The sequence below is a fragment of the Colius striatus genome, chromosome 4 (genome assembly GCF_028858725.1).
Source record: "Colius striatus isolate bColStr4 chromosome 4, bColStr4.1.hap1, whole genome shotgun sequence".
Classification (NCBI taxonomy): Eukaryota; Metazoa; Chordata; class Aves; order Coliiformes; family Coliidae; genus Colius; species Colius striatus.
The window spans coordinates 62711713-62739008 of NC_084762.1; the positions used below are offsets into that span (position 1 = coordinate 62711713).

Genomic DNA, 27296 nt, shown 5'->3' on the forward strand with positions numbered 1-27296 from the left:
TGGCCTCTGCACCTGTCCCTCCCCTTCCAGCCCTTGCCAAGGTACCTCATTTATTCAATTTTTACCTAGCAACATTATCCTTGATGTGCTAGAAATCTACTGATGATAATTACACCCATGGTACATTCCTTGGTTCAACAGTTCTAGTATTGGATACTGGTGACATTCAGGGGGATCTGCAGGATGCTTTTCTTTGTGGTTATATGTATTGGAAATTAAAATGGGTAAGTCTTACTTGGAAGTCAAGAGAGGATCTGGATCCCATACACGTCTCTGCCATTCATGAAACAGCAGCTCTTCCCTGGTCGTGCACATTGTCTGCAGCTGTGCTCATGGCTGAGGACTGGAATCTGGCAGGTGCTGTGCACATCACTCCAGTTTCTGACCATGCTCTGAAACCAAATGCACTTGAATACCTCAGAAAGACAAGTCACATCCTCAATCAATGCAAATCCATCTGTCATGTGGCAGCAAAATTTTGTTTGGCCACTGCTGGTCTGTGGGGCCTCATAGTGCACACCAAGCAGCGAGGAAGAATCACAGAAACAAGCCACAGTTCATTCAGTCATAAATCTGGCACTACATGTGAAAACACTGAGTATAGAGGCTCGATAATGAAACATGCCTAGAAAAAGTTCTTCAACTTGCTGTTCTTTTGATCTTGAATGATGAGTCTGCCTTGGAACAGAATTTCCATACATAGATACATGTATATGTTTAAATTAAAGTGAGTCAGTCCAGAGAGCAGAAAACCGAGCTCCAAAATGACATTATATGAACAAGGTCACATCCATGCTGTTAGACCAGGCTGACCTCATCCACATTGTGTAGCACTTGGCCCTGGGTCTCCCCTTGGCTCTGTGCTGACAATGTTCCTGTGGACCCAAAATATAACTTCCATTTGTCTGCATTTTTAAATGTCTGTGGTAACACAAGGCCTGTGTTGCAACCACTAGAGCTCTTACAGCTGTGGTACTGCAGCGTGTGCTGCATCCCCTGTGCTGTTGTGTGATGACTTGGGGGTCTCTGATGCCCACAGCCTGTGGTTTTGGGTAGCTACAGGAAGGGGTGAAACCAAACCTGTCTCAGCCACTTTTGACATGTCTCTGTGGCATTAGCCCTTCCCCATGCACCACACGGAGGTAGTTTGTTGGCATGGTCCAAATCAGAGCCACGGAGGGAACAAAGTATTGAGCAGTGATGACCTCACCAGTTCAGTCCTCATGTTCATGCCCTCGCCCTCTTTGATCGAGCAGCGCAGATGCACGTAGACTTGGACCCTAAGTATTTTTTCCAACTGCCAATATCTATTTGGAACAAATTTTTATTTCTTAGCATATAACTAATATCTATCAAATGTCATGCTAGAGAAAACTGTGGAATTTTACAGTTTATTTCTGCACGATCAATACTTAGTTGTGGTCACTGAATTCAGCGGAAAGATTTGATTTTGTCTGACTCCACACTAAAAGAACCAAATACTTCATCACCTGATCCAGAATGATTATACAGCTACCCACGTACCTTTTTGCCACTTTCTTTTTTTTCTTTGTCACAAGTAAAACACACATGATATGCTACTTTTTATTTCCAAATATCAAGTATTCGAGAGTTTGTTTTGTAAACACATGTTTACAACAGATGTTGACAATAAATTTCATTAAATGATGTGTTACACAGCTTTAAAATTATTCTAAGCTCCCCTGATAAATAAATATCAATTTAAAAAACCCATATGGGAGCCTAAAGTATGCAAAACAAACCGCATAAACCAATTAGTCTCTTTTTACCACAGCACAGCACCCACACACTCATACAGTCAGACATACTCTACAGATTTCCTTAATACTCTACACATTGGCTTAATAACGAGTGTTTTTTAAAAACTAAACAGTTACAGGCAGTGTGCCCACTTCATGCTCATAACATACTACCCGGAGTGTTGCTGTTCTGCTTACATCATTTGGTAGAGGTATGCACTGCAACCAAGGGCAAAGCTCTCATTGCTCAAACAGGGAAAAGAGCAGGTCTTCATTGAGGAAATCCCTTGCTCAGCCACAGCTCTCACTGACTCCAAATTCCTTATTTTCCTTTTTTTTTTCTTTACAGAAACTTGCTTCAGGATGATTTAGTACTTTTGGTTTGTTTTGAAATTTCCCTCTATGTTTTTAAATATGTAATTTGTTAAAGAGGTATAATTCCCGACCTATCAGTTGGAGGTGTACCTTTTGGTGCTATTTAGGATACAGATGCCTCTTCTACATGAGTAGTCCAGGCATGACACCACAAAATAATTACCTTTCAGAACAAAAAAGGCAAGGAGAAAAAATTGTCTTTCAGATTTTAAAACCAAAGTCCACTGTTTTAAATTACAGCTCACTTTTAAATTAAACAGATGTGGCCTTTTTTCACTGCTAGATGTAGAATTTGCTCTTATTCTATCCCTCCCTTTCTAGTATTCCACGGAAGAACATTAATATTTCAGATGTGAATCCTCAACTTAATTCAAACACTTACTAACACTGCTTAATTACAAGGTCCCAGAATTTAGACCAGCTTTTCTTCTCATTACTATAGAATTTCTTTTTTGTCTCTACTTTAAGAAAAGACACTAAATAAAATAACATGCTACAGCAGGATGAATACATCCTACATGAGATTTCTGTGGTCTGTATAGTTTTTACTTTAGATATTAATGCTGGGCCAAATCCTATACTGCCTCTTGAAATCACTTTCCCACAGAAGAGCTAGGTAGGAACTGGCCCAGCAGGAATTATAAACACTGTCTTTGCTGGAGGAGTCCAGACTTTAAGAACAAAAACACATGCAGCTGCATCACTGACATGCCTTGAATACGTCATTTAAGTCATAGTGAATACATCATAAAATACTTCAGTACCTATTAGCACCATGGTATTGTTTAGCCATATGTCCAAAGATTATCAAGCTGTCTCACCTTTTCCATGAGGTGAACAATGTTTTGGATGCTTTTTGTAGCCCTTCATGAATTCCACAGCTTTTCACTTATTCTATGTCATGAACAAAACGTTATTACAAGGTAACATTGTGACAACTGGTTTGAGATAGAAAAATATAAGAAAATGCAGTACATGTAACAGATAATATAAAGATTAGAAGAATAGAATGGAACCTGAAGACTATCTCATAACACTCAAAACCAAGAAAAGTTTGGAGCTACTTTGAACTTGCACAGTTATGTCTTGTGTTTAAAAGGCTGTACTGTGTCAAAAGAAAACACATTCTCTGAAGGACTGGAGAAGGGGTTGCTAAAAACTATGGTTGTTAACTGTAGTTAATGTAATGGATGTGCCTACAGGATATGGATATTGTTAGCTGTTCTCCTCAATTTATGTAACATATTCTGGGGGAAGGATAAGGAAGGATTTCCTTCCTGAGGCTAAGGTAGGCTTTCAAACCTTTGGCCACATAATGACACGTATTAATGGTATTCAGTGTAAAGAAGAAGAATCATGTCAATCCTGGCCATACTTAGTCCCCACACTGAAGGCTCCACATCTCTACTCTGTGACATGTACATGTAACCGTTTGAAGTGTTATTTGTAAAACAAGTTAAGAGAACAGAAAGCCCTAATTCTATACCAAAGAATGAACAGATCACCACTATGTCAGCTGTCTTAACTTCTAAGCACTCCAAAGGATAAAAATGTTTGTAAAATCATGTCTAATACATGAAGATGCTGAAATGTGCTGACACAGTTTTAATCTTCAAGGGGCAAACACTCTGTCAAAAGCAATGCCAATTCAGATTGCAGTCCAGGTTATCTGTTACCAGGTGTTTTAAGCCCCTGGAAAGCAACCACAGCTAGATGGCTTCAGGTGGGAGAACCCACGCAACTGCAGCATGCAGCATAGTATCTCCTATGCCATTATAAAAGACACATTATTGAGAAAACAGAAGACAAACTTGTTCAGGAAATATTTTGTCTTTGATCTCTGAAAACAGTAGTAGTAGCCAGTCAATAGAGTATAAAACCTAAACAAGTACTTTGATATCATTTAGTTCACACACACTCGTGAAGGCGCCAGTTTGTTAACAACCAACCCAAGGTTCTGGCCCAGTCCTTCAGCCTCATCATCAGATCGATGAGCCTGATAATCTGGCTCCAAAATAGCAGTAAAACACTTTGGACCTATTCATCGTCAATTTTATGTCAATATAACACTGAGCTATGGCATTACCCACACAGAAACAGTAGTAAGGCAGCAATAATTGAGGCATTTGTGGAGAAAACCCACAAGAACAGCACAGAAGGTGCTGAGCCCTCTCCTAACCATGCTCCTTGGAGTTCCACAGAGCAGGCACTGCTTTGCTCTGCTCTGCTCTGCTCTGCTCTGCTCTGCTTGTGTGGGACACTGAAAATTTGTCATCTGACCCTCTAGGTCCAAATTCTGTGAAAGGGCACAACCCAAACCTACTGCATCACTTCAGCCATTTCATTGGCTTTAAGATCAGAAAGATGCCTCAATTTAATCTAATTTTCAGCCAGAAACTGACAAAATAAGTGAATGGAAGTGATAGCTAGAATGTATCTTTAAGAATGTCCACAAAATACTTTTCATTTTAATTCTATTTGAAAATGAAAGCTTTCCTCCTTTGCCAGATATATACTGACATGTCAATGTCACATGGGAGTACTCAAGTGCTACTTTGTGCTCTCCTGGTTACAATGATCACTGAATCTATGGGGGGAAAAAAACCTCAGCATAAAAATTACTCTCTGGGCAAAGGAACTTCTTTTTGAATGCAGATGGGATTCAGTCTAATACATACTTACATGCATTATTTTTAAGTGCATTACTTAAGGATATAAACTTAAACACACATTTAAGTGTTCTGTTGAACCAGTGCCATAATAAATTAATAGTTAACACTATGAAAGAACAAGCTATATTGTAAAGGCCCATATTTTTGGAAACATTACACTCAAGTGTTTATAACGAATTTAGGGACTTTGAAACATAAATTTCTTATATGTAGGAGGACATTTTTGTCCTTACTTCACTTACAGAACAGCAAGTTCTGAGGAACCGCATGTTACTATGTACACTTTTAAAGGTACACTGGCTGGCCAAAGAACTTGAAAGTTTCCAACTAAATATAAATTGCACCATAATATTCAATGTGCTTCTGGCAGCTGCCTACAGTGTACTGAAAGGGTTTAAAATGCCATCAGTTTCAAATTATACCATATCTATATCATATCCAGTATGCTCATGGGAAAAAAGAGAGGATCAAATCTATAGGGCTTTTGCCTGGAATTAGAAACACAGAGAGTCCCACTGTCCAGATACAGCAGCCAGGACAACAGCCCCCAAAAGCTCTACAAACCATCTGCTGAGAGGGCTACACTCATAACCACCATGGCTATACCCTTTCTGAAGTCTTCCCCTTTTTGAGGAAACAAGAATGAATGGAAGGCTAAGCAGGGATGACTCCCTCTTCAGTCGAGTCCATGTATAATGGCTGCTTTACCTCTCATGTTCCTCACTCTAAAACGGGAATAAGTGGTGGAATAAGAGGAAATTAGTGTGTCCTTATGATGGTATAATGGCACTTTGTGGACTTGCAGTTAATTGCAGGGTGTCACTGCTCTGAGTTATCTTTGGCTGGTCAGCTGCAGGTAGACAACTCGGGTTTGCTACTGACAGTAGCCTCTGTCCTGCTTTACTCCTGCTTTACCTTTTCTTGTGCTCACTGATAACCAAACTTCAGTGTTTGCAGGTAGGGAGGAAAAGTGGCAGAAATTACAAAGTAATGTAATTTGACATTCTATCATCAGAAGATTTCACAGCAGGAAGACAGCATGGCCATCTTCACCTGGTGATAGATAAAGCTCCTTTTCCTTCTTGTGAGTTGGTTTGGCACCATACTTCGATCATGATCACTGCTAGGGATGTGCACAGTTCCTCTGGTGATTGTACTTCCTTCAGCAATGACCACCCCAGCAAACAGTGTTTGTTCAGCAGGTCTCAGTCCATACTTCAAACAGTGTTAATTATGTTGGAATTGACTTCCCTAGGAAGTTAACGTGTTTCCCCTGCATGCCGTTATTGGCTTAGTTTAGACTGTTATAGCTTTCTCACAATAAAACTTCCTACAGGAATCAATCAGAAACTGGCCAGAGTTTGAGGTTTCTTTCTTTCAGAGGATGCTCACTTAATTAAGTGATTTTGTAGAAATATATTCACATTGACAAAATTATCTATATCAGAAAATACTAACCACTTTTTTTTTAATGTTTTGTATATAATTTTGAAAGGAAAAGTTTTGAAAGTATGTTATCAAGGCTTTTTCAGTGCTTCCAAAGTGAGCACCATTCCCTCTACAATCCAGTTTCTCAAATATTTCACAAAATCAATGTTTTTAGAAGAGTGTCAGGATTTCCTAAAAAGCAAGTGGCCTCCATTACAACAAGCTCTGAATTCCCTTGAAATTGGCTCATGAGTAGCAGCAGTTGCAGACGTGTCACTTCTTTCACTCTCATTCTCTGCCATCAGTGTCAGCTCCTGACAATCCTACAAGTCTAATCTGCTCTCCCTTGTTATTCACGTGGAATAGAAGCACACATGAGGCATGAAACAGAATAGATTGGGATAGATGATTCATTCCAACCTTTTTGCAGTTTCCTAAATGCTCTGTTTCTGAGGTATTTTAAAAGATTGTCACTCTTCACCTTAGCCTGTGCTGATTAAAATGAGTGATTTAAATGGATGGATGATGGGTTGCAATTACACTTTGTCCTACTATTTTGCTTCAATTTTTGCCATGGTAGGAATTTCTTGGTAAAAGAAGCATTTGACATTGGAGGAAAAAAAGATATTTTTGTCATCTATTCTGATGTCCTATGGCAAAAAAAACGCATACCAAATACTTTTGAGCCAAGGAAATTTATTCCTTGGGATGAGAAGTGTAGAAGCCAACATCTCAGATAGCACATGCCAACTGAGGATGTAGTATTGTACCTGGTGGCTACACAAGGGAAAAATAGTTCTCAGGCTTGGACTCAAAAAGATATTAATACGTACAAAATAACAGTAGGTGATTAAAACAATATTCCTTCATGATGTAGCTTGGGGTAGAAGCATCCAGGGAGTCGGAATTATTATAGGTCACATAAATGGACTGAGACATTTTGAAATAAGCAACCACCATTTCAAGCAGGTGAACCAGCCCTGTGTCAGTCTAGAAGGACAGGGAAATGAGGAAAGGCAGCCAGCAAAGGAAGAGAGGGCAATCTACTCTTACCAGAAAAACTAAATGGATGCCAAGGAGTGTACTGCCTTTGATTTCAAGGACTTGGTTCCATGCAATGTTTGATTAACTCATATATCATAAATTAAAATTTAAACCAGAAATAAATCTGTTCATAAATAAGGAGAAGTTCTGTTCTTTCCTATTTATTTTAGCGCAAGCTCTCTGCATGGCAAAATCCAAAACTGACTATCACTGAGTCCTCCCAAAAGAGTGCTTTTAATTTCCTAAACTTCCAAGAGTTTCCCTGAAGGACAAAATACAGCTTTGACTTCCTAGTGTCCACCTGAAATCATTCTCTGCCCTTTGAGACATCATTAGTACATCGTAAGCATGGCACTACATGAGCCTTCAGAGCAAGAAATGAAATGCCAAGTACATTTGATTAGAAAGTCTCAGCATCTCCTGGGGAGAAAACACACTACAGTAATTTGGAATAAGCAAAGGCCACATCTGTGTGTACTGTGGGTCCAAGCTTGCAGACAATGTCTAGTCTTAGCTGTTCCTCTGGAAAAGCAGAGGAGAGATGACTGGCCTTTTGCCTTAACAGCAGCTTTCAATGAAGATGAGAAAAGGAAAGGTGTCCACATGTGGGCCAAACCATACAATCAGGATCGCCACACCTATCTCTCCAGCCTGTCCAGCACTGGGCAGCGGGAAAGGCAGAAAGGAGAGCAACCTGGGGTCCAAGTTTGAAATCTGCTGGGGACTACCTCGGTGGCTGGGGGCACAGCAGCCCAGTGGTGCCAGGAGTGGAGGGGAAAGCCTCATACTAGGCACGGCAGTGGGTAGGCTGTTGGTAGCACACTTGAAGGGTCCCTCTGCTCATTCCTGTAGGGGGCAGCGAGTGGTACCAGCCCCAACCCCAGGCTATTGCTGGCTGCGACGGGCCCATCAGGTCCCAGATGGCCACTCAGATGTGAAAGGCAGCCACTAGCTCCCCCTTGAGATTTCCTTCACAGAATCTCAACTAGACTGGCACACGTTTCTGAAGGACAGCCAAGCTGCTCCTTTCAAACTATAAACGGTTATTCTCTTCTTCAGGAAAAGTATGGATTTGGCTGCCCATAACACTGTAGAAATACACACATAACTGCTACTCTGGAATGTTTGTATGATTCCTGTATCTTAATGTTGGTATAAATTAATACTAAAGTTTTTTACTCCAAGGATTACACTTTCCTAGCCTGTGTACTTTGTGAAGAATGAGAGTCCATCCCATCAAATGAAAATTAATGCACATTTTGTCGGGATAAAGATACTATGACTCCACATTTGAAAACGTTACCTGATGCATAACTTTTGTATGGCTTAACTTGTTACTAACAGTACTTCAAACCTTATGTTCTTTTTAATTTAATGCTTATGTCTGAAAATAGCCCCTTTCAAATTCAGTTGCAGTAATGTCTTTAAAAGCAAACTTTAAACTTAATTTGCTGCATGTACAATTATCCAAATAAGTTGCATAGTTTAAACAAGTTCAGTTGTGCTTTGTAGCAGAACTCACAGTAATTACTCATCTCTTAAAAATACAATTTGCAGATATGAAGTTGATGATACATTTAAGCATTTTTGTGACATCTAGACATCAACAATACGAGTTTTTGTCACTCCTCCACTGAACTCTGCTGTTGTAATACCTCACCCTTACACTGATTTTAGATCAGAGCATGGACATTTAATGGACACATCTGAAATAATTACAAACATAATTTTTAAAACTCCTTTGTTGGGAGGGGAGAAATAAGAACTTGGGTGATTCGAGGTATCCAGCCCTCAGGAACATACTATGGTTGTTTGCATTAAGCTTTGTTGGTTTTATCATGTGTTACATTTAGATTAAAAATAGAAGGCACAGGTGTTTTACAAGGCGCCATAATTAAGTCAACCAACAAAACTAAATATTACATTACCAAGCCAAGGGTCTATATCTCAGCAGTGACTTCTTCCAATGCATTTTCATTTGCAGAATTTATTGCTTCTGAAAAAGGGCCAGGGTATGTCTGTGCTGCTATGCAGTTCATTCCTCGTGCCACGCTGATGTCTCCTCGGGAACTGAAGGTAGGGCAGGATCTAGTCCGTGCATAGTTTTGTTGGGGTCCAGCTTGGCCAACCATCTCGCTCACAGTGTTTAACGGCGAAGCTCTCCATCTTCGCCTCTGCAGTTGCTCTTCTTTACACTTAATGGAATACCAGGCCAGGAAAATAAAAAAAAATCCCACGAACTTGAGAGCAGCTGCCAACCCAAAGTAGACAAAGCGAAACGAGGTGACATCGTATTCCCAGCAAGATCCTTGTACGCCACAGTCTTGTTGCCAAAGCATGCATGTGGTGTCAATAACAGCCCCAAAATAAATGGGAGTGGGAATGTAAGCTGAAATAGAAACAGCAACAGAAATAATATGTGTTAGCATATAGTGGAAAACTTCTAAGGAAACCATATGCCTTGGCCAAATAGCATGGCTCGAAATTTTTTGAGATTTCTACACTGATGTTCTGACATTAACTGTAAAACCTGCAAAACTGGCCATCCTATCTTCATATCAACACTATTTATCCCCCACATGAATTGTACTACAAATGGGAAAGAATTCAAGCAAAGATGTCAATGCAGCAGCACCTTACAATAGGTACAATCTGCCATCCCCAGACAGTTCTTCTTGAACTACACATTCCTCAAAAGAAAACCCAATGTTGCTCTCAGAAAATAAAATAAGGGAGGGGCATAAAACACAATGTTATTTCCAGAGTATTACTTATTGAACATCCATGGCCTATAAACTGGGGAAGGGTGGGGGCTGTTGCTTTAGATTAAGGACAAAAAGCCATGAAGTCAACAAAATATTTCTCTTACTAATGTGATGAAAGCTGTGAACTAAATTTTCTTCTGAACAGATTTTCCTCAGAAACAGACTTTAACTTCTAAACCTATTTGAATGTTCCTGCTTTGTCCCAAAATGCAATACCTTTAAGACAAGTCAGAAACATCCTTCCTCAAAGCAAACTTCCAGGTGCAGCTATATGGGCTTCTCTTGTTCTCTTAAAGTACTCCTTGCTTGCTCTAGTCATATGTTTCATAATAGCTGAACATCCAGAGTGTTCTTTATAAGCAGGATTTTAGAAGTTCAAGAGCTTGAAAGAAACTACTTTGGGGAGTAGAGTTTAACATAGAATCATAGAACGGTAGGGGTTGGAAGGGACCTTTAGAGACCATGCACCTTTTTTGCTTTGAAACATCTAAAATTTGACATTAAGTAACAATTTCTTCCTATTTTTAAAATACAAAAAGCTAGTATTATTAATGTTGAGAACAGAAATTTGTTTCTACATAAAGAAAAAATCTTATGAAATAATATTTCGTAACTAAATTTTTAAATAAAATTTGAAACTGTAAAAATATCTCTGTGGGAGAAAAAGTGTTCTAGAAGTCAGTTACAAAAAATATATACAAAATCAAATACATTCTCAGCTACAGTGTTCTCAGAAGCTATTGATTTCATATTGTTAATACAATTAACCAGGCAATTAGTTGCACGTTTTTGTACTTTTAGTACTTTTGTGGTATATTTAAGCTGAACACAGCAAGAAATTCCCATAAAGAAATGCTGAGTAAATGTAAGACTTACCAAGAGTCCGTAATAGAACAAACTGCATTCCTAGTGCAAAGGGCCGCTCCCCATCTTCCACAGACCTAGCAGGCCAAAAGAAAACTCTTCTGAACAAACAGGCGTAACAGATAATCATTGTGGTATGTTCTGGGTCTATCTCCTGGATTTTTTCTGAGCTATAAGAAATCTTTGTCTAAACTTCTTCCATTTAGCTTCTAATATCGCTGTCTTATTGCTATGAAAAAATAAAGCCAGCCTTTCCTGTCTCCGTTTGATCAAAAATCTCAATCACACCTTTTAACCTTTCTTTACCTGTGTTGAAGAATTTGATCCAAATCCATTAAGGAAATGTAGATAATTCATCAGAAATGTTTATAGCTTCTTGTGCTAGTTTCATATAATTTCTTGCTTTATTTTCTTAATCTTTTTCAGATAAATTAGAATTAATGGAAAAGAAAGTTACTAAAAGCTAGACTCAGCTTCTGAATTTAATAGATCTCTGTAGCAAAAAAACCTTTGGAGCTACTTTAGGAAAAATATCATAGAAACATAGTTGCTTTAAACACTTTAACTCTCCTCTCCCTTCCCTTCTCTACTCTGTTCTACTAAATTCTACTCCAATTTTTCTATCTTCCAGCTCATCTGCACCTGAAAGGAATTTAACTCTTGAACACTTCAGCTCTTCAGCTTCAGATTCCAAACATCTTTAAAGCATTCTCTTTGTCTTTCTGTTACCAGTAGGACTAATAACTATGGGTATGCTTTGTAAATCTTAGTAAATAATTATATCACCTTCCTCTAATTCTTCCTCTTCCCTTTTAACTGCAGTATATGTCATACAAATACACATTTATTTTAGCAGTAGACCACATTTGAGTTTTTTAAGTTCACTTTTAAAAATCAGACTCAAGTTGTATTTTAAATGGACAAAGATATTACCGGAAGTGATAATGTTTATCAAATTGGATGTCAGAGATACAAAAAGCCAATAAATAAATGACACTACCTTTTCCTACAAAGACTGTGTAGTTCTCTATTCTTAAACGACCACAGTGACAACACTACTACTACAATTCAAGTTCAAAATTCTTGAGAAAAGAAAAAGGGAAGATTACAAAAAAAGGCATGTGTCAGGAATAACCAATTTTAAGGAAGAGAAAAAGATAATTTTAAATACTAACTTTTTTTCATTTCCATTTGAAAATAAAAATTATTGCTCTAAGAAGGCTGAAAACTTCTTCAGCAGTAATCATTTTCTTACATTATGCTTTTACTTGTTCTCTCCTTACAGTGCCTAGAATTTGCTAGGCACTTCATGTTTCCTAAAGTGGATTATCATGTTACATGTTCCATTCACTTTTTAAGGATACATAAGCTTGCAAAAGTTTGGTTGCATTGCCCCAGCCTCTTTTGACACAGGCAGCGGTGATTGAAGCCACCGCAAAAATACTTAAAATACCACAAATGGGCTCTCACCTGAGTGTCACTATGATTGCTGACGGCTGGGCACATGCTGTTATCAGAGTAACAATGAAGAGAAATATCAGGAAGGGAATAAGTGTGTTGCAGGTTCGATCACATTTCCCAGAAACAGCGTAGCCGTTCTCATTCAGGTAGGTTTTGACAATCACTAGTCGGAGCTGACTGCGTTGGCCCACTGTTGGTGGAGTGATCACCTGGCGACTCTGGACACACGCACATTCTGTGTAATTTCTGACCTGTGGAGAGCAAAAAAGAACATTACTCCATGAAAAAAACAAGTAATAAAGACATTGCACAGAGATGTGGTCCAGCAGTTCCAAGGTACTTCTCAATCAGGAATCTTCTGCCTCCAGCATCATTACTCCAAGTACAACAATGTTACCACTGCAAATGTTGTTAAAACTGGACAAGGCTCTCCATGATGAGATGGCCTTTCCTTGCTTTATTTGACTGAGTTAAAAAAAAATTAATTTGGAATATTTTTTTTAAATTCTGCTAAAACAAATCAATCACTCGTGACATGAAGGCAGGAGAAAAATTTTGTTTCTAGTGTATTACAAAAACTATGAGTAAACACTCTATAAGCATTTTCTGGAATTTGGCAGGCTGTTGACTTTTGCATTCAGGAGGTGTCTTCTGCCCTCTCAATGGAAGTCTACCCAGACTTGACTCTTTAAAGCAATAAAGTGCACTTGGAGGCCAGGACCTTCCAGTTGGATGTTGGTGTCGATGTGGATGTGGAAAGGAGCAAAACAAAAGAACTAGGGGAAAGCAGAGACTTAAACAGTGAGATTGGAGGACATGAGGGATTCCTGAATGGACAAAGAGGCTGAAATTAGTATGAAGAGACTGAACAAGGTGGCATTTCATAGGCAAAGAGTACCATAATTTGAGCAAAGGCAGTAGGAGGTAGATCAGAAATAGCCTCCTGTCACATTTATTCTCCTACTGTTTTCAACTAATTTAATGGTGAATTTAGTGCAGCAGGTCAGAATCCTCCAGCATTTGAGAAGAAAGAGGTCACGACCTATGTGATGTTACAGGAAGGAGGTTTTGGTTTCAATGTTTGCATTCATAAAACCTAGTATCATACCTGCACAGATGTTACATTACAAGACCACCTTAAGGTTGCAAATTTATGCACTTGGTCATCAGGAAATATCCAAATTATGGCTGCTTGTCAACTTTAATGTATGACCTTTTATATGTTCATGCTATGAGGGAGCCTTACATTTTTTCCCATGGTATTGAGCAGAATATCTTTGCAATGTAAGAATCTACTCAGTATTTTACATCCCATTTTGAAAATGTGGCTCCAGGTATTTTTTTCTTTACACTAAATATATTCCACTACAAAGACAGAATGACTCATATTTCACATGGATTTTTCTATCACACTCACTATTACAGCTTAACTCTTTCAAAAAGAAGTAATTTATCTTAAAAACGGTTACGAGATGAAGCACTGATGTTATCTCTGTTTTGTAGCTAAGTAACTGAAATAAATCAGAAGTTTCATAAATGTGGTGAATAATTTGAGACAAGTGGGACTGTTTTTTAAAGAACACCTTCCACTTTATACAACTTAATATATTCTAAATGTAACTTTTCATGCCTGTGAATAGAGATTTAGGCACTCAATGCTTCTAAAAATGGCACTTCTGGTTATTGCTCATGTCCATCATCCAGAATATGAAGAATACAAGATTAATGACCAACTGGGAGAAGTTTTTTTTAAGTCGTTGAGGAATGAATGCAATTACAGAATCCAGTTTCCCAAGGCAGTACTCCACTCTCTAATATCACATGAATATTTGCTTTCTTCCCACAGTGCCTCACCTTCATCTCCTTATTCCTTCTAAATGCAAACACCAAATAGGTAGTCTACAGAAAATAATCTTCTTTACTACAAAATCTTTGTTCATCACCAAAGAAACCAAGTCTGTGCACTGAGACAGACATGACACAACAGAAATGCTACAGTATAGAAATTTGTCTATAACACAGGTATGAACTATACTCTGGTATCCTTTTATCCTACTTCAAAATTTTTAATGGTTATTTCTGAAAATACTGTATGTTATCAACTTAAATTTAAATGTTATAGGTGAGCAACATTTTGCATGTTATACGGTGGCACAAGTTTATATTTGTTTTTAAAAGTACCTGACATAAAGTATTGTTTAATGAAGAAATGTGTTTTCCTACCAAAGTTAGCCCTGTTCTATTCACCACTAGCTACTGAGTTAAAACTTCCAGCCATGAAGGATCTTTTTTTAAGTTGTAAGAACAGACATTATGTTTCAAAACCTGTAGTGAAGAGCACATATTCCCAAAGTACCTTCCTACTAAATAAATTGTGTTAGTTTGATATCAGGTGAATTGTAGCAAATTTCAAACCTGTATGTCAACTCAGAAAGGCACAAATAAGACTTACATAGACACTGAATGTTAACCACAGGCTCACACCAGAGACTTTTCCATGTAGGCCAATCTTCTACTAAAAAACAGTAAGACTGAAAAAAAAAATCCTATAAAGGAAACTAATCTGTTCTCTGTGCCTTCTATGTATCAGAGTGCATTTTAGATCATTGACCAGCTGACCTGAGAAAGCAAAGAGCTGAATCTAACTTCTTCCAGCTTCACAGGCTGGTTCAGGATTGCTAATCAGAAGAGTCATACATTATAAATAAGCTTTCTAGAAAGCACAATCAAGTCCTGGGAAAATCAATGTATACATTACTTCCTGTCTTTATTAATTACCCTTTTTTAAACAATGTTTCTGTAATAGAAGAATTTAAGAGTTCATTTTTTGCACAAAAGAAGTATGACCATAATGCTTTGTTGATATTTAGGTGAGATTCCACTTTTCAACTATTTTCCTGTACCTAATCCCAGAAGCTGCCAAATTACCATGGTGTGATTTTGCCAGCAGGATGTCTTTCCCAAGTCCAGCATTAACTGAGAGACTGGGCTGTAACGGAAAATGTATTTCCAAGAAAGAAAGTGGATTAATTACACTCTTTAAGTTCTCATTACTTGAGTTCAATGACAATAGCTCCGTTTAGGCTGGAAGAGGTTTAGATAAAGGGCAGAATGTCAAATTTATTTTACAAGAGTGGAATACAGGTAGTCTTTTACCTATCCACACAAACAGAAGGCCTATCAATATATTGGTACAGGTGGAACAGCTACTTACACAAAATTATGAGGCTGACAAACTAATTACTTTAAACAGGCCACAGCTAAATTTAAACAGGGGTTTAAAACACTTTTAACTATCTGAAGAGTTGTTCTTACTTTCATTCAGAGATGGAGACAAAAGACCCACAGAACTGTTCTTAATAGTAACACTGATGAGCTTGTGGCAAGACTGTGTGAGCTTGTGCCTCAAACCTATACATCACTGAAAGAAAGGGAGGTGGGACCATGCAATAGTGGCATTTTCAACCTTTCAAAACACAGACAGACTTACACGAGTCAGCTGCAGAGCAACTTCTCTGAAGATTGCCGGGGGGCATACTCCCACTAGAACAGAGCAGTCTTTGGTTTATATCAGTCCCAAGGACCTACTCATATGTTGGCTGCATGAAGTACTTACCCCTGTGCTGTGGTTTCCACCATTGACGCAGCCAGCCAGGCAAGGATTAAAGTATGTTATTCCATCTGATCCACAGACAGGCTCATACTCGTGAATCTTACATCCGCAGTTAACATTACAGCTCCCAGTCAGATTCCTGTGGGCCATGGCAAGAGTGGGACTGAAGAAAGGAAAAAGAACATGGTAGTAGAGCAAGCACAAATATCCAGGTGTTCAGGGGGAAAAAACATCCTACTCATTAACTCTAGAACTGAAAACCGATTATCAGAGAAAGATGGCATTAACACAAGGTTATGTTTATTATTTAAACAGTATAGAAGAACACTTAAGGCATTCTTGCCGTCAACTAAAATCATAACACAAAACTAATACCAAAGTTTAAAACTTGCATCTTATTTGCCTAGGTAACAGTTGTATTTTTCCCTGTTTTTTTTTCTCCTTAAGAGTTAAGATACAACTATTTTACATCTCTCCTAAGCTGTGAGAATTCATTGTTGATTACTAGTGAAGGGCACTAGTGATGAGATGTAAGCATTATGTGAACACATCAACACACAACAATTGTTCAGAAAACATAATACTTGTATTATTTACAAGTATATGTGAAATCTACAGGAAGCTCTTTAGATCTAGAAGAGTGCTATGCTTTTACTAAATGTCTGTAAAACAACCACTACTCCACTTTTCTGGACCATTCCCCAAAATTTTGCCAAATCCCAGCTTTCTAGGTCCTCCCAAGAAGGGTTTGGTGGTAGAAATTTCAAAGCTGAAGGACATACACACACTCCAAAAAGCAGGCTCTGCACTATCTTTCACTGCTGCTCCAAACAGGTGGTTGAACCGATCTCAACTGTTACATCAGGGAACCACATCAGCTCTTCACTGGCAATTGTCATGCTAGCCTGGGCACCTCCTCACTGCAAGAGCACTGTGCAAAGGGAACCCAAGCAAGCCAGCAGCTCATGACAGTCATCTGAGCTCAGTGGCTCATGTAACAAGGACCAAATGAAGCACTGCACTGAGACAGCTACAGGTCTCTCCCAATGCATGCTGTATTCCAGTTAACACCTTCTGCATGGCACATCTGGGCCTTGTCTGAAGGAAGATGGTCATTCAGAAGCAACTTTGATCCCCTCAAATGACACTGCCCTGGGCACTAGGAGTCCCAGAGCAAGCCAAATATCTAAAGCAGAAAAAATATCCTGATACCCTGAGCTACCAAAGGGCAGCCAGTACTAACCACTGAGTGCCAGTGTGCAACTCATGGCTAGAAGCAAGATTTTCTAAACATATAATCCCACCGCAGCTCTACTGTACTGTATCGGTTGTACCACTGCAGCTCAATCCAGAACTGACAAAGGCCTTAGTAACAGCAATGGTCATATCCATAAGACTACAGACTTAAGATCAGAAGATGATAGGGGAAAAAAAACCCAACTGATCAAATGGTGCTTTTTGCTATCAGTAGAAAGAAATCAGCTCCGGATACAACTGGATACAAAGGAGGAAAAGCATTACCAGGCACAAATGCAACTTCATTGAAAGAAAATAATAATAAAACAACTCCTATGTATCTGTAGACACAAATTCTGATTATAGAGGAACAGAGTTAAAAGGAAAGAGTTTGAGAAAAGAGAAAATGGATACTAGTTTTTTTTGTTCACAAATTAAAAACAGACTAGCATAACTGGACCCAGTGTATATAGAGCTAATATCCGAGGATGTAAGGTGTCCATCTCTACTCTCTAGAAACGTCTCATTTATAATAAAAGTAGATGATGACCATTCTGTACTTTTCTGACAAATAAGTAGTCTGAAAATCCATTTGCTTTTAATGGGCAGTTCTTCTTGAAAACCTCAGACTAGTTTCTTAAAAGAGCTACTATACTACCTTTGGCCCTTTCAGTTACTGGGATTGCCAAGATGAGTTCTGCAGCATTGCTTTTTTTTCTTTTGCTGGTTAAAGACTACAAATAACAATGAAATAACTCACATCTAATATTAACTGATCTAATCAAATCTAATCACATTTAGTATTATCTGAAGGCACTATGCCAGAAGGTACTTGAAGGTCTAGGCATAAAGTATTACCTTTTATCCATGCTATTACTGAATGTGGAGCTCAGGTACGAAAGAGGTTCTGCTTAGATATATATGCAGACACACCTTGAAATGTAAGTTATTTTCTGCTGTCATTATTCAGCCAAATTATAACAAATGTGACTTTTTAAATGGACCGTGGTTTATTTATACCTATTTTTACTGCACTTGCCACGCTCTCTGTCTTGTTTCAGGTTGCTAAATTAATCTAATAAGTGGAAAAGCAAGAGTCTGCAGTGTGGTTTATTGCTGGATCAATTTTCTGCACCTCATTTAGAATTTCATCTGGGCTTAAACTACTGCCAGCAGCATGAATGCATTAAGGCAATTGAAAAGTTACCTGAATGACCTTATTCAAACCAATCTATTTCCAAGGGATAGTGCTGGCTGAGGCTAGTGACTCTAGCTCTTGTTTCCTAAATACTTTTCTTTCTAAAGAAATCATTATTTCTGGATTCTGCACCTGTGCTTCCACTTCACTGCATAAAGAGATTCCAAGTCACTGAAAACAGAAAAGCAGCTGATATCCATGTTTTCACCTGAAGCTTCTCCTGTTACTAAGGAAAATACTCATAATTTTATGTTACTTTCTGTCCTAGCTGCACTCTAGAGCTATTTTGTATCTCAAAGTAACCAAATGTTAGGATACACAAGTATTTTGGAAGACAGACAGTTTCAAGCCACTTCCTTTATAGGCCATAATGTGCCATACCTAAACTTGAAAGTTTTTTGTCCTACCAGGTGCCAAAGTCAGAAAGGCAGGTCTGAAAAGAACCAAGATAGCTGGCACTTTTGAAACTCTCCAAAAAATTAAGTAATGAAAGTGCGGACCTCATAACTCCAATGACTCTCTGATGGGCACTCTGGCCAGGGAAGGTGAGATGAGAGCCAAGAGTGATGGCAAGATCAGATCAGAATTGGTTCCAGAGACAGCAATCACAACCAGACTCAGACCAATGATAGTGCACCAAGATGAAAAGAAAGCAGGGGCAGGCCCTCACCTCTAGCTTTCTTCACAACAGCACTTAGCAGTGACAGAGCTGAGCTGGGACTCGCCAGCTGAACTCCTTAACTTAGTAATTAAGGTCTTAGAAGTGAGGAGCATGCAATCTGCACCCTGACACAACACAAACACTGGTGCTTGCTACAGACAGCTCAGTGAGTTCCTACGTATGGAGCAAAAAGCTACCTCTTCTTGCTGACAGCCTTCTCCAGACACACCATGGATTTGGAATAGATCTCTTCTGAAGCGGAGGAGGAAGCTTCCTCTTCTTCACTGACTCTGCAGTTGCCTAAGGTGGGAACCAGGTCCTTCTCAACCTAAAGGAGCTCAAATCTACATCTTCTCATCAGCAAGATGCAGAATGGTGTCTCTTTGCATCTTCCCTGATTAATCTGAATGTGATCTCAATCCTGTCCATATTTCCTTTGGTGTGTCATTAGCTTAGTTTGGAAGATTACTTTGAATACTCCATGTGCCACCTTTCCCCAGTGTTTCACAGACTGCAAGACATTGTGGCTTATGGTTGCCCAGGGAAATGGCTGAGTCGTCATCCCTGGAGGCATTTAAAAGATGTGCAGATATGCTGCTTAGGGACTTGGTTTAGTGGTGGATGTGATAGTGCTGGATTAATGGTTATACTCGATGATCTTAAAGGTCTTTTCTAACCTAAATGGTTCTATGATTCTATGACTCCAGCTATAGTCACTTTGGCCTCAATCCACACAGTGGCACGGCTTCTTGATCTTCTCCCAAGAGGCTGTCTCTGCCTAATTCTGTGACACATGGCTGTCTCTTCCACTTCCTGCCTGATACTTTTAAACTAGCTGACAGTTTTTTCACAAATGGAAGTGAAAAAGTGTCCTTCATTGCATCATTTATCCAGTAATCCACTGATTAGGTATGAAAATCCAGTTCCAAAGAATATTGAAGCAATCTAAGCAATGTTGAATGTGACAGAGGAGAGGTTGCAAGAGTGAAATTTAAAGGCCTTTTCCAGATACTAGAATATACAAATGAAAATCCCCAACTCCAGGAGAAGACTCTGCCCTTTGCCTTCTCACACCTGAGTGATATATAGAGCTGCAGGCACTGTTCTATTTCTGCCTATGGTCTCTGTGCAGTCCTATCCAGAAGACTTGAATTTCTGAGAACAAATGCCAGTATGACCCCTGCAGAGTCTGCAAACCCACACAGAGCTAAATACTGAGCTTTACTGTGGCAAGACTATTTGCACATGCGCTGTAAGAAAAAAATCTTGCCTTGGAAATTACGTTGGTATGCAAAACCTCTCCACACCAGGCTCCACAGTGCAATACTGAACTATCTATGCTACCTTGTTTGCCCTGTACTCAGTACTGCTCAACAGTCACTGCTGTTTAAAATTACCTCAAGTATCTCTGCTCCAAGCAGATCAGTAGATACTCAGGGAATTCTAGCACCTCCTCAGCCAGACAGGAGCTGAACAGTAATCTGGACTGCGTCTGTGGCTGCATCCTTGAGATCCCATACACACACATGCTCACAGACTGTCATGGCTACAAAGCCCCTCAAGGTCTGCTCTTTGCTTGTCTTCACATCTATAACATACGGACAGGTCCGCAGTACATAGTCAGCATCAGACTCACTGCACGCCAGCTACTCCATGGACCACAAGAGATGTTGTTCTGCTCCTACCTTCCACACCCAGTTAGATCAGAAACTCAGCTCAGGATCCACTATACACACAGCGACTGTCACCCATGCCATCTGTCACCTCACCTCCTGTCACCAGTGACACTAAGCAGTATGACTGCTCAGTGGCTTCCACTTGACCAATTTTTAATTTATTTATACACCACCATTTGCTGTTGCTGAATACAGGTGTTTTTGCAGCTGGGCACTTTTGCAGCCCATCAAATGTTACTAAGTAGCTCTTAAATATTTATTGACTGTCTACTGATCACACAAATCAAGTTCACAAATTTAGCTCTTGGAGCTACTTTACACTTTGTGGTCTAGTTGGATGTTAACCAAATCCTTTCTGAGTGTTTTCTTTCTTGTACCATAAACAACCAAGGCACAGGTTTAGAAACAAGTTGCAGCTTGAGCAGGAAATTAAATCTCTAGGACTGATATTGATTCTGTCGCCTTCTCAGCTATCCACAGAAACTTGTCTTACTGTATAACACTGGATTGCAGAATGCAATATGTAGCAACATGTCATATTGCAACCAGCAGACTTTTCCAGTAATCTCTCAACAGATTATTTTTTCAGATGGAAAATATGAAATCATCAAAACATTCCTTGGGAACATACTGATTTCAGCAGCATAGGGACTGAAGTTTTTCACACCAACAGAACAGGCAGCATTTTTGGAGTTTCTCAAGCTCTTCATCAGCCTGCTGAGCTGGATGTCCCAGATGCCTGAACAGTTGGGGTAAACAGGAACTGCTGAGCCTGCCTGGGAGATCCTTGTGCCCAGGTCCCAGCTGCCAGCAGGGCTATGCCACTGTGCACATGGACAGGTCCAGCAATAGCCCATACTGTTGGGAAAGACACGAGCTCAGGTTTCCCTCTCCAATCTCTCCCACCCTGTGAAATACATTCTTCTGACTTCTTATCCTCCATCACCTAAAATCCTTCTCAGCAGCAGATGGGTCTTGTTCCATAGGCAGGAGAGCCCAGTCCTGGCTTGCTCCACTTACGTAGCTAACTTACTTCAGCTGCACTGCTGAACATTACAACGGCAGAGGTTAGGAAATCAGCTTAAAAATAGAGGTGAAGGAACTCAGGCATGTAAGAAATGAGAAACGTGAAATTGGAAATTGAACTGAGGCCACTATGACAACTTAATCTCAGAGGCATTTTTTTGTTTGCCCCGGAAGAAGCCTGAAGTTTACAGATACACAAAGCAAATATGCTCAGATTAATAACAAGCTACTGAAAGCTGCGTCTCTCCAGCTTTCATATCCTTTTGTACCTCAGCAAATCCCTGTCAGGTTTCTGTGGGGGATTTTTTGTGTCGTTTACAGCAAATGCCTTGCATGCAAAGAGATTGTTTCTTCATTCTTTCAAGAATATGTGATACAGAAAATGATCTATTAACTCTGTTTCCAAAAGCTCTTTATCAGACAATTGCAAGGAGTTCATAGAATCATGGAATGGTAGGGGTTGGAAGGGACCTTTAGAGATCATCTAGTCCAACCCCCCTGCAGAAGCAGGTCCATCTAATCGCATAGGAACACGTCCAGGCAGCTCTTGAAGACCTCCAAAGAAGGAGACTCCACAACCTCCATTGGCAGCCAATATCAGGGCTCTGTCACCCTCACGGTTAAATAGCTTTCTCTTAAGTTTAAATGGAACATTCTGTGTTCCAACTTCAACTCATTACCCCTTGTCCTGTTGCTAGATAACATAGGAAAAAAGGATGCCCCAACCTCCTGACATCCACCATTTAGGCATTTGTAAAATTAATGAGATTCCCCCCTCAGTCTCCTCTTCTCCAGACTAAACAGCCCCAGTTCCTTCAGCCTTTTCTCATACAGAAGATGCTCCAGTGCCCTGATCATCTTGGTGGCCCTGCGCTGGACTCTCTCCAGAAGTTCTCTGTCCCTCTTGAGCTGGGGAGCCCAGAACTGGACACAGGAGTCCAGATGAGGCCTCACCAGAGCAGAGAGGGAGCAGAACCTCACTCAACCTGCTGGTTACATTCTTCTTGATGCATCCCAGAATGCCATTGACCTTCTTGGCCATGAGGGCACATTTCTGGCTCATGGTTAGATTGTTATCAATAAGGACTCCCAGGTCTCTCTCTGCAGAGCTGCTTTCCAGCAGGTCAGTCCCCAGCCTGTACTGGTGCATCCTCCCAAGATGCAGGACTCTGCACTTGTCCTTGTTGAACCTCATGAGGTTCCTCTCACCTTCATTACTTTCACTGTTTGCTTTTTGTTCTCTTTCAGTGATGGGAAACTAATGAAAGATGAAGGAATTGAGATGCTGGGGATGTGAGATCTCTACTGACATTTCTACGTAATCCCATTTTCATCTCGTGATCTACCATATAGCACAGCTGATTTCTAGGGACACTTCCAATAGGAAGGTATCATTTTTTTCTTGAAGGTATGCATTTTTCCAGCAGCAAGGTGAACCAAAGTACTTACTAATCCTGTCTTCTGACACTGAGGCTGCCTATTCTCCACAAAGGAAAACAGAGCATTGATTCCTGAATTACTGCACAGCACACTGAAGATTTACCTGAATGGGTCAGAAAGAACAGGCTCTTATGGAAATTGCAGCAAAGCTAGTGAGCTGGCCTGCAGGACAAGTAGCCTAGTTTCAATGCCCCCACTGCTGTAGACACATGGGATGTCTGACAAAAAGCCCTGCTTGTTCCGGTGAGTGCAGATGCTGTCAGCTCACAGTGCTGCTGTACCTGAGTTGCCAAGGACACTGGTCATGCAGGTGCACACTAACAGAAACCAGCCCCAAACAACAGCCTTTCCTGAACTACTCTTTCAATTCCAAACAATAATGTTGCTCCTTTCATTAATAAGGTTCAATTACAAGTTTGGTGAACGTGTGTGCTTGGACAAAACCCAGAATGCCATCTGACAAACTGCATTTGTTCACTTCTTGGGGACACTGTTCTGTGTCTCCACAATACTGGTAAAGTTAATAAAGAGGAGATGTTATCAAAAGGGACTCTAGTTCCTACTTTTTTTCCCCCAAATCCTGTTCTCATCTCTAACTATTACTCTGTGGAAGACTTGTGGTATGGGAGTAAAGTAAGAAAAGGGAAAGTATAAGGTGAGATTTAATGTCTGGAGCTTTCAGAGCAGTGACCTGTTATTTCAGATAATCAGGCTTGGACTGAAATCTCATTGTGTTGGTAGTCAAAACATACATTAGGGAAAAAAAGGTGGACCCTCTGCCCATGAATCTACATTCTAAATGAAATGCAGCTTTGGTTTTTTTTTAAATACCTGACTATATTTTGGTAACATCTAAACAAATAATTGGTTTGCACATGGTTTTATTTATACTTATTTAGATCGCTAAAGTAACTTAGAAGATCAAGGAAATACATGGGAAATGAGATAACCCTCACCACATAATGTCTACAATCTTCACTTTGGGCTATATGATAAAAAGGATTATCTTAATTTGATAGCAATATTTATGGTTTGGCATTGAAGTACATTCTGGATGGTAGAGAACTGCAGTCTCCTTGTTGGTGAGCAGCTGGAATTGCAGCAATGATGCAATTTTTGTGTAGCTGTCAAACAAGGGACCCTCTCACTGTGTTAGCTGGATTCCTTCTTTGTTGTTATTGTTCTGATCCAATTAGTCACTGCTTTCAAGTTAAGGTATCCAACTGGCTGACTGGACTGAAAGAGATACAAAAACAAAAGAAATCCAAAGTGGTGGTACAAGAGGACGAATAGAATTATTTTTTTTTTCTGTGAAGTGCCTCAGTAAGTCAATTGCACGCTTTAATTAAACCTTAATTCCATCAAAACAGAAAGCAATCAAAAAGGGTCTGTTTTGATTCATTACATACCAGAAATGTGAGAGATGGAACTGAACTAATCCAAGAATCTGTCACTATGAGTAAGCTCCTCACAGAGCCTGGTTTAATTGCTTTGTACCACAAAACATGGAAGAGACATCTAAAAACAATCAAGGCATCTGACTTCTAGTATTTCCCTTTTATTCTGCAATGGTGAGACCACATCTACAGTGCTGGGTCCAGTTCTGAGCTCCCCAGTAAAAGAGAAACATGAACATACTGGAGAGAATCCAGTGAAGGGCCACTAAGGTACAAAAAGACTGGAGCTTTTCCCCTCTGAGGAAAGCCACTGAGAGAGCTGGGATTGTTCCATCTGGGAAAAGGTTCAGGTAGATCGCATCAATGTATTTAAATACCTGAAGGTAGGGTGTAATGAGAACAGAGATAGGCTCTTCCCAGTGGTGCCCAGTGACAGGGCTAGAGACAATGGGAACAAATTGAAAGACGGAAGGTTCCCTCTGAACACCAGGAAACACTTTTTCATTGTGAGGGTGACCAAGTACTGGCACAGGTTGCCTGGAGAGTCTGTGGAGATACTCAAAAGCTGACTGGACAAAGAGACAATTCTCTGAATTAGGACTTCCCATTCAAATGCTGGTTATAGTGCAAGAAAAGAGATGTTGTATTATGGTTTGACAAAAAGCTCCTTACTCTGTGTTCAAATATCAAATGTGCCTTCGGAGACAAAGCTAGGGCATGGAACAACATGTTCTAAAATGATGAGATATATAATACAGAGGTGCCCTTGACCTTCCTGATAACAGAACTGCTGATGACACACCAATAACAATAAAAATGCTTGTACCCAACATAAAAGCAAAAAATCCTTGCAAATGTATTCCAATCTGTGCATGCCTCCGGGTCCCAACCAATTCCCCACAGCTGGTATCGTCAGAAAAATACTAAGTTATAAAACACACTGAATTATAAAATACCATTTATGAGTACTGGCATGCACATATTTCTGTATTAACTAAAACACAGCTTATCCTTCTCCTCTGTACTTGTTTATATCTCCATTCATCAAAGCTAAAAGAACAGTAGAATTCTGAGCATGTTTGTCCAGAAGAGATTCTCCTGCAGGGTATAACTACATTGCCTAGTACAGATGAGATCTCTGGGCTGTTGTGAGTGCAGGGAGCTCAGACCTGGCACAACCATGTTTATGCAGACTGCCATGCAAGACACTCACTCTGAACCAAGTAGCTATACTGCATCTCCTATCCCATCTAGCCTGTTGAGCTGGCTTTGATGTCCACACATGGCCCTGCATTGCAACTAGACAGTAAAGTATGTGCTTATTAAACCTCAGAATGAAAGCATGGCTTTTTCTTTACATGAACAATAACATTCTTTGATGTCTGAGTTAAAGAGTTGCCTATCAAGTAAATGATTTCAAGTTATGAAATGATTGATGATGATGATTAAGAGAACGTTTATCATGTCAGATATTTGAGATGAATTTATGTGTAGTGCTGCTTTCTTATTATCATTTTGGTAATAAATTTGGATTTGATCTCTGCATTCAAAAGAAATCATATAGGGCTGGGGATGCAAACTCCTCAACCATGCTTTATAACATGCTGGTAATGCTCAACATCTGACGACATTACAGTCCAAGCATACAGATTTTTATACTGATTTCAAAGAGATGATATACCTCAACACTTTTGAGAATTTTATCACTACTATCTTTCACTTCTTTTCTCAACAATTTGATGAAGCTGGTAAAGAATTAATGCTACTGCAGACTTTCAGAGGGTTGTGAATAAGACGCCTATTTCAATTCATGATATGTATTTACTGCAAATGTTATTACTTACTGCAAAAAAAAATTGAAACTCTCCAAATTCCAGCATGAAGGGTATGTGTTATCTAGCAATATGCCTTCAATTTAGATATAGATTTCAATTAAATAGCACTTTTTTCACAAACAGAAAAGTAAAGCTTTCTCATTAGCCAAACAGGGACACTGACTTGTCACACAGTTCAATTAATTGCTATCAGAAATTTATTTATGTTTTAATTCCTAATAATTTTCATGCCTTTATCTACACCCATTTGCTGTCACAAACATCAATAGAAACTGGACAATCAAAGCATTCCACTCCCTTCCCATCCTCATTTTCTCGTTCTTCAGCCCACTATGCTTATATGAGGATATATCAGCATGCTACTCCCCTCTACAGTCTGCCTCTCAGCACCAAGCTTTAAGTTCAGGTATTGAGAATAAAAAGCAATAAACTAGCTTTCCATCAGCTCATGACTTTCAGTTGCTGGTTTCCTTGCTCTAGGATTAGGGTTTGACAGCAATACAGTAACATCCAGCAACACACAATAAAAAACATTCCATGTGTAAACAGTGTCTATTTTCTTTCTTCCTTGCTTCACATTTCTCCTCTGTTTCTTCACTTGGCTTGCTCACTACCCCATTGTAGGGATTTTTCTTTCCCAATCTTATAATCTCCTTTCCTGCTCCACACTTCTTCTGCACTCTCATCCAAACTTCAATATGTCCAGAGTTGAGCCTTAAAAATGAGACATTCAAATGGATCTGATACCCAGCAGCTGGCCATAAATAAAAGACAGATGTTGCCTCAGATGTAAAAGCAAGGGGAAAAACATTGCTCTTAGAATGCTTACTCTGTTCTAGTGCTTA

At 39.5% G+C, this 27296-nt stretch overlaps 1 protein-coding gene across 1 annotated transcript in view; it reads right to left on the reverse strand.

Annotated features, from left to right (window-relative positions):
- Nucleotides 1-1427: 1427 nt before the first annotated feature.
- SLCO5A1 (solute carrier organic anion transporter family member 5A1) overlaps nt 1428-27296 on the reverse strand; it is an 81252-nt gene continuing 55383 nt past the window's right edge. The window contains exons 6-9 of the mRNA XM_061995604.1: nt 15986-16145; nt 12379-12620; nt 10921-10985; nt 1428-9668 (exon numbers count right to left, since the gene is read on the reverse strand). Coding sequence (XP_061851588.1) covers nt 9220-9668; nt 10921-10985; nt 12379-12620; nt 15986-16145 — 916 coding nt within the window. The 3' untranslated portion in view covers nt 1428-9219. The remainder of the gene's footprint in view (nt 9669-10920; nt 10986-12378; nt 12621-15985; nt 16146-27296) is intronic.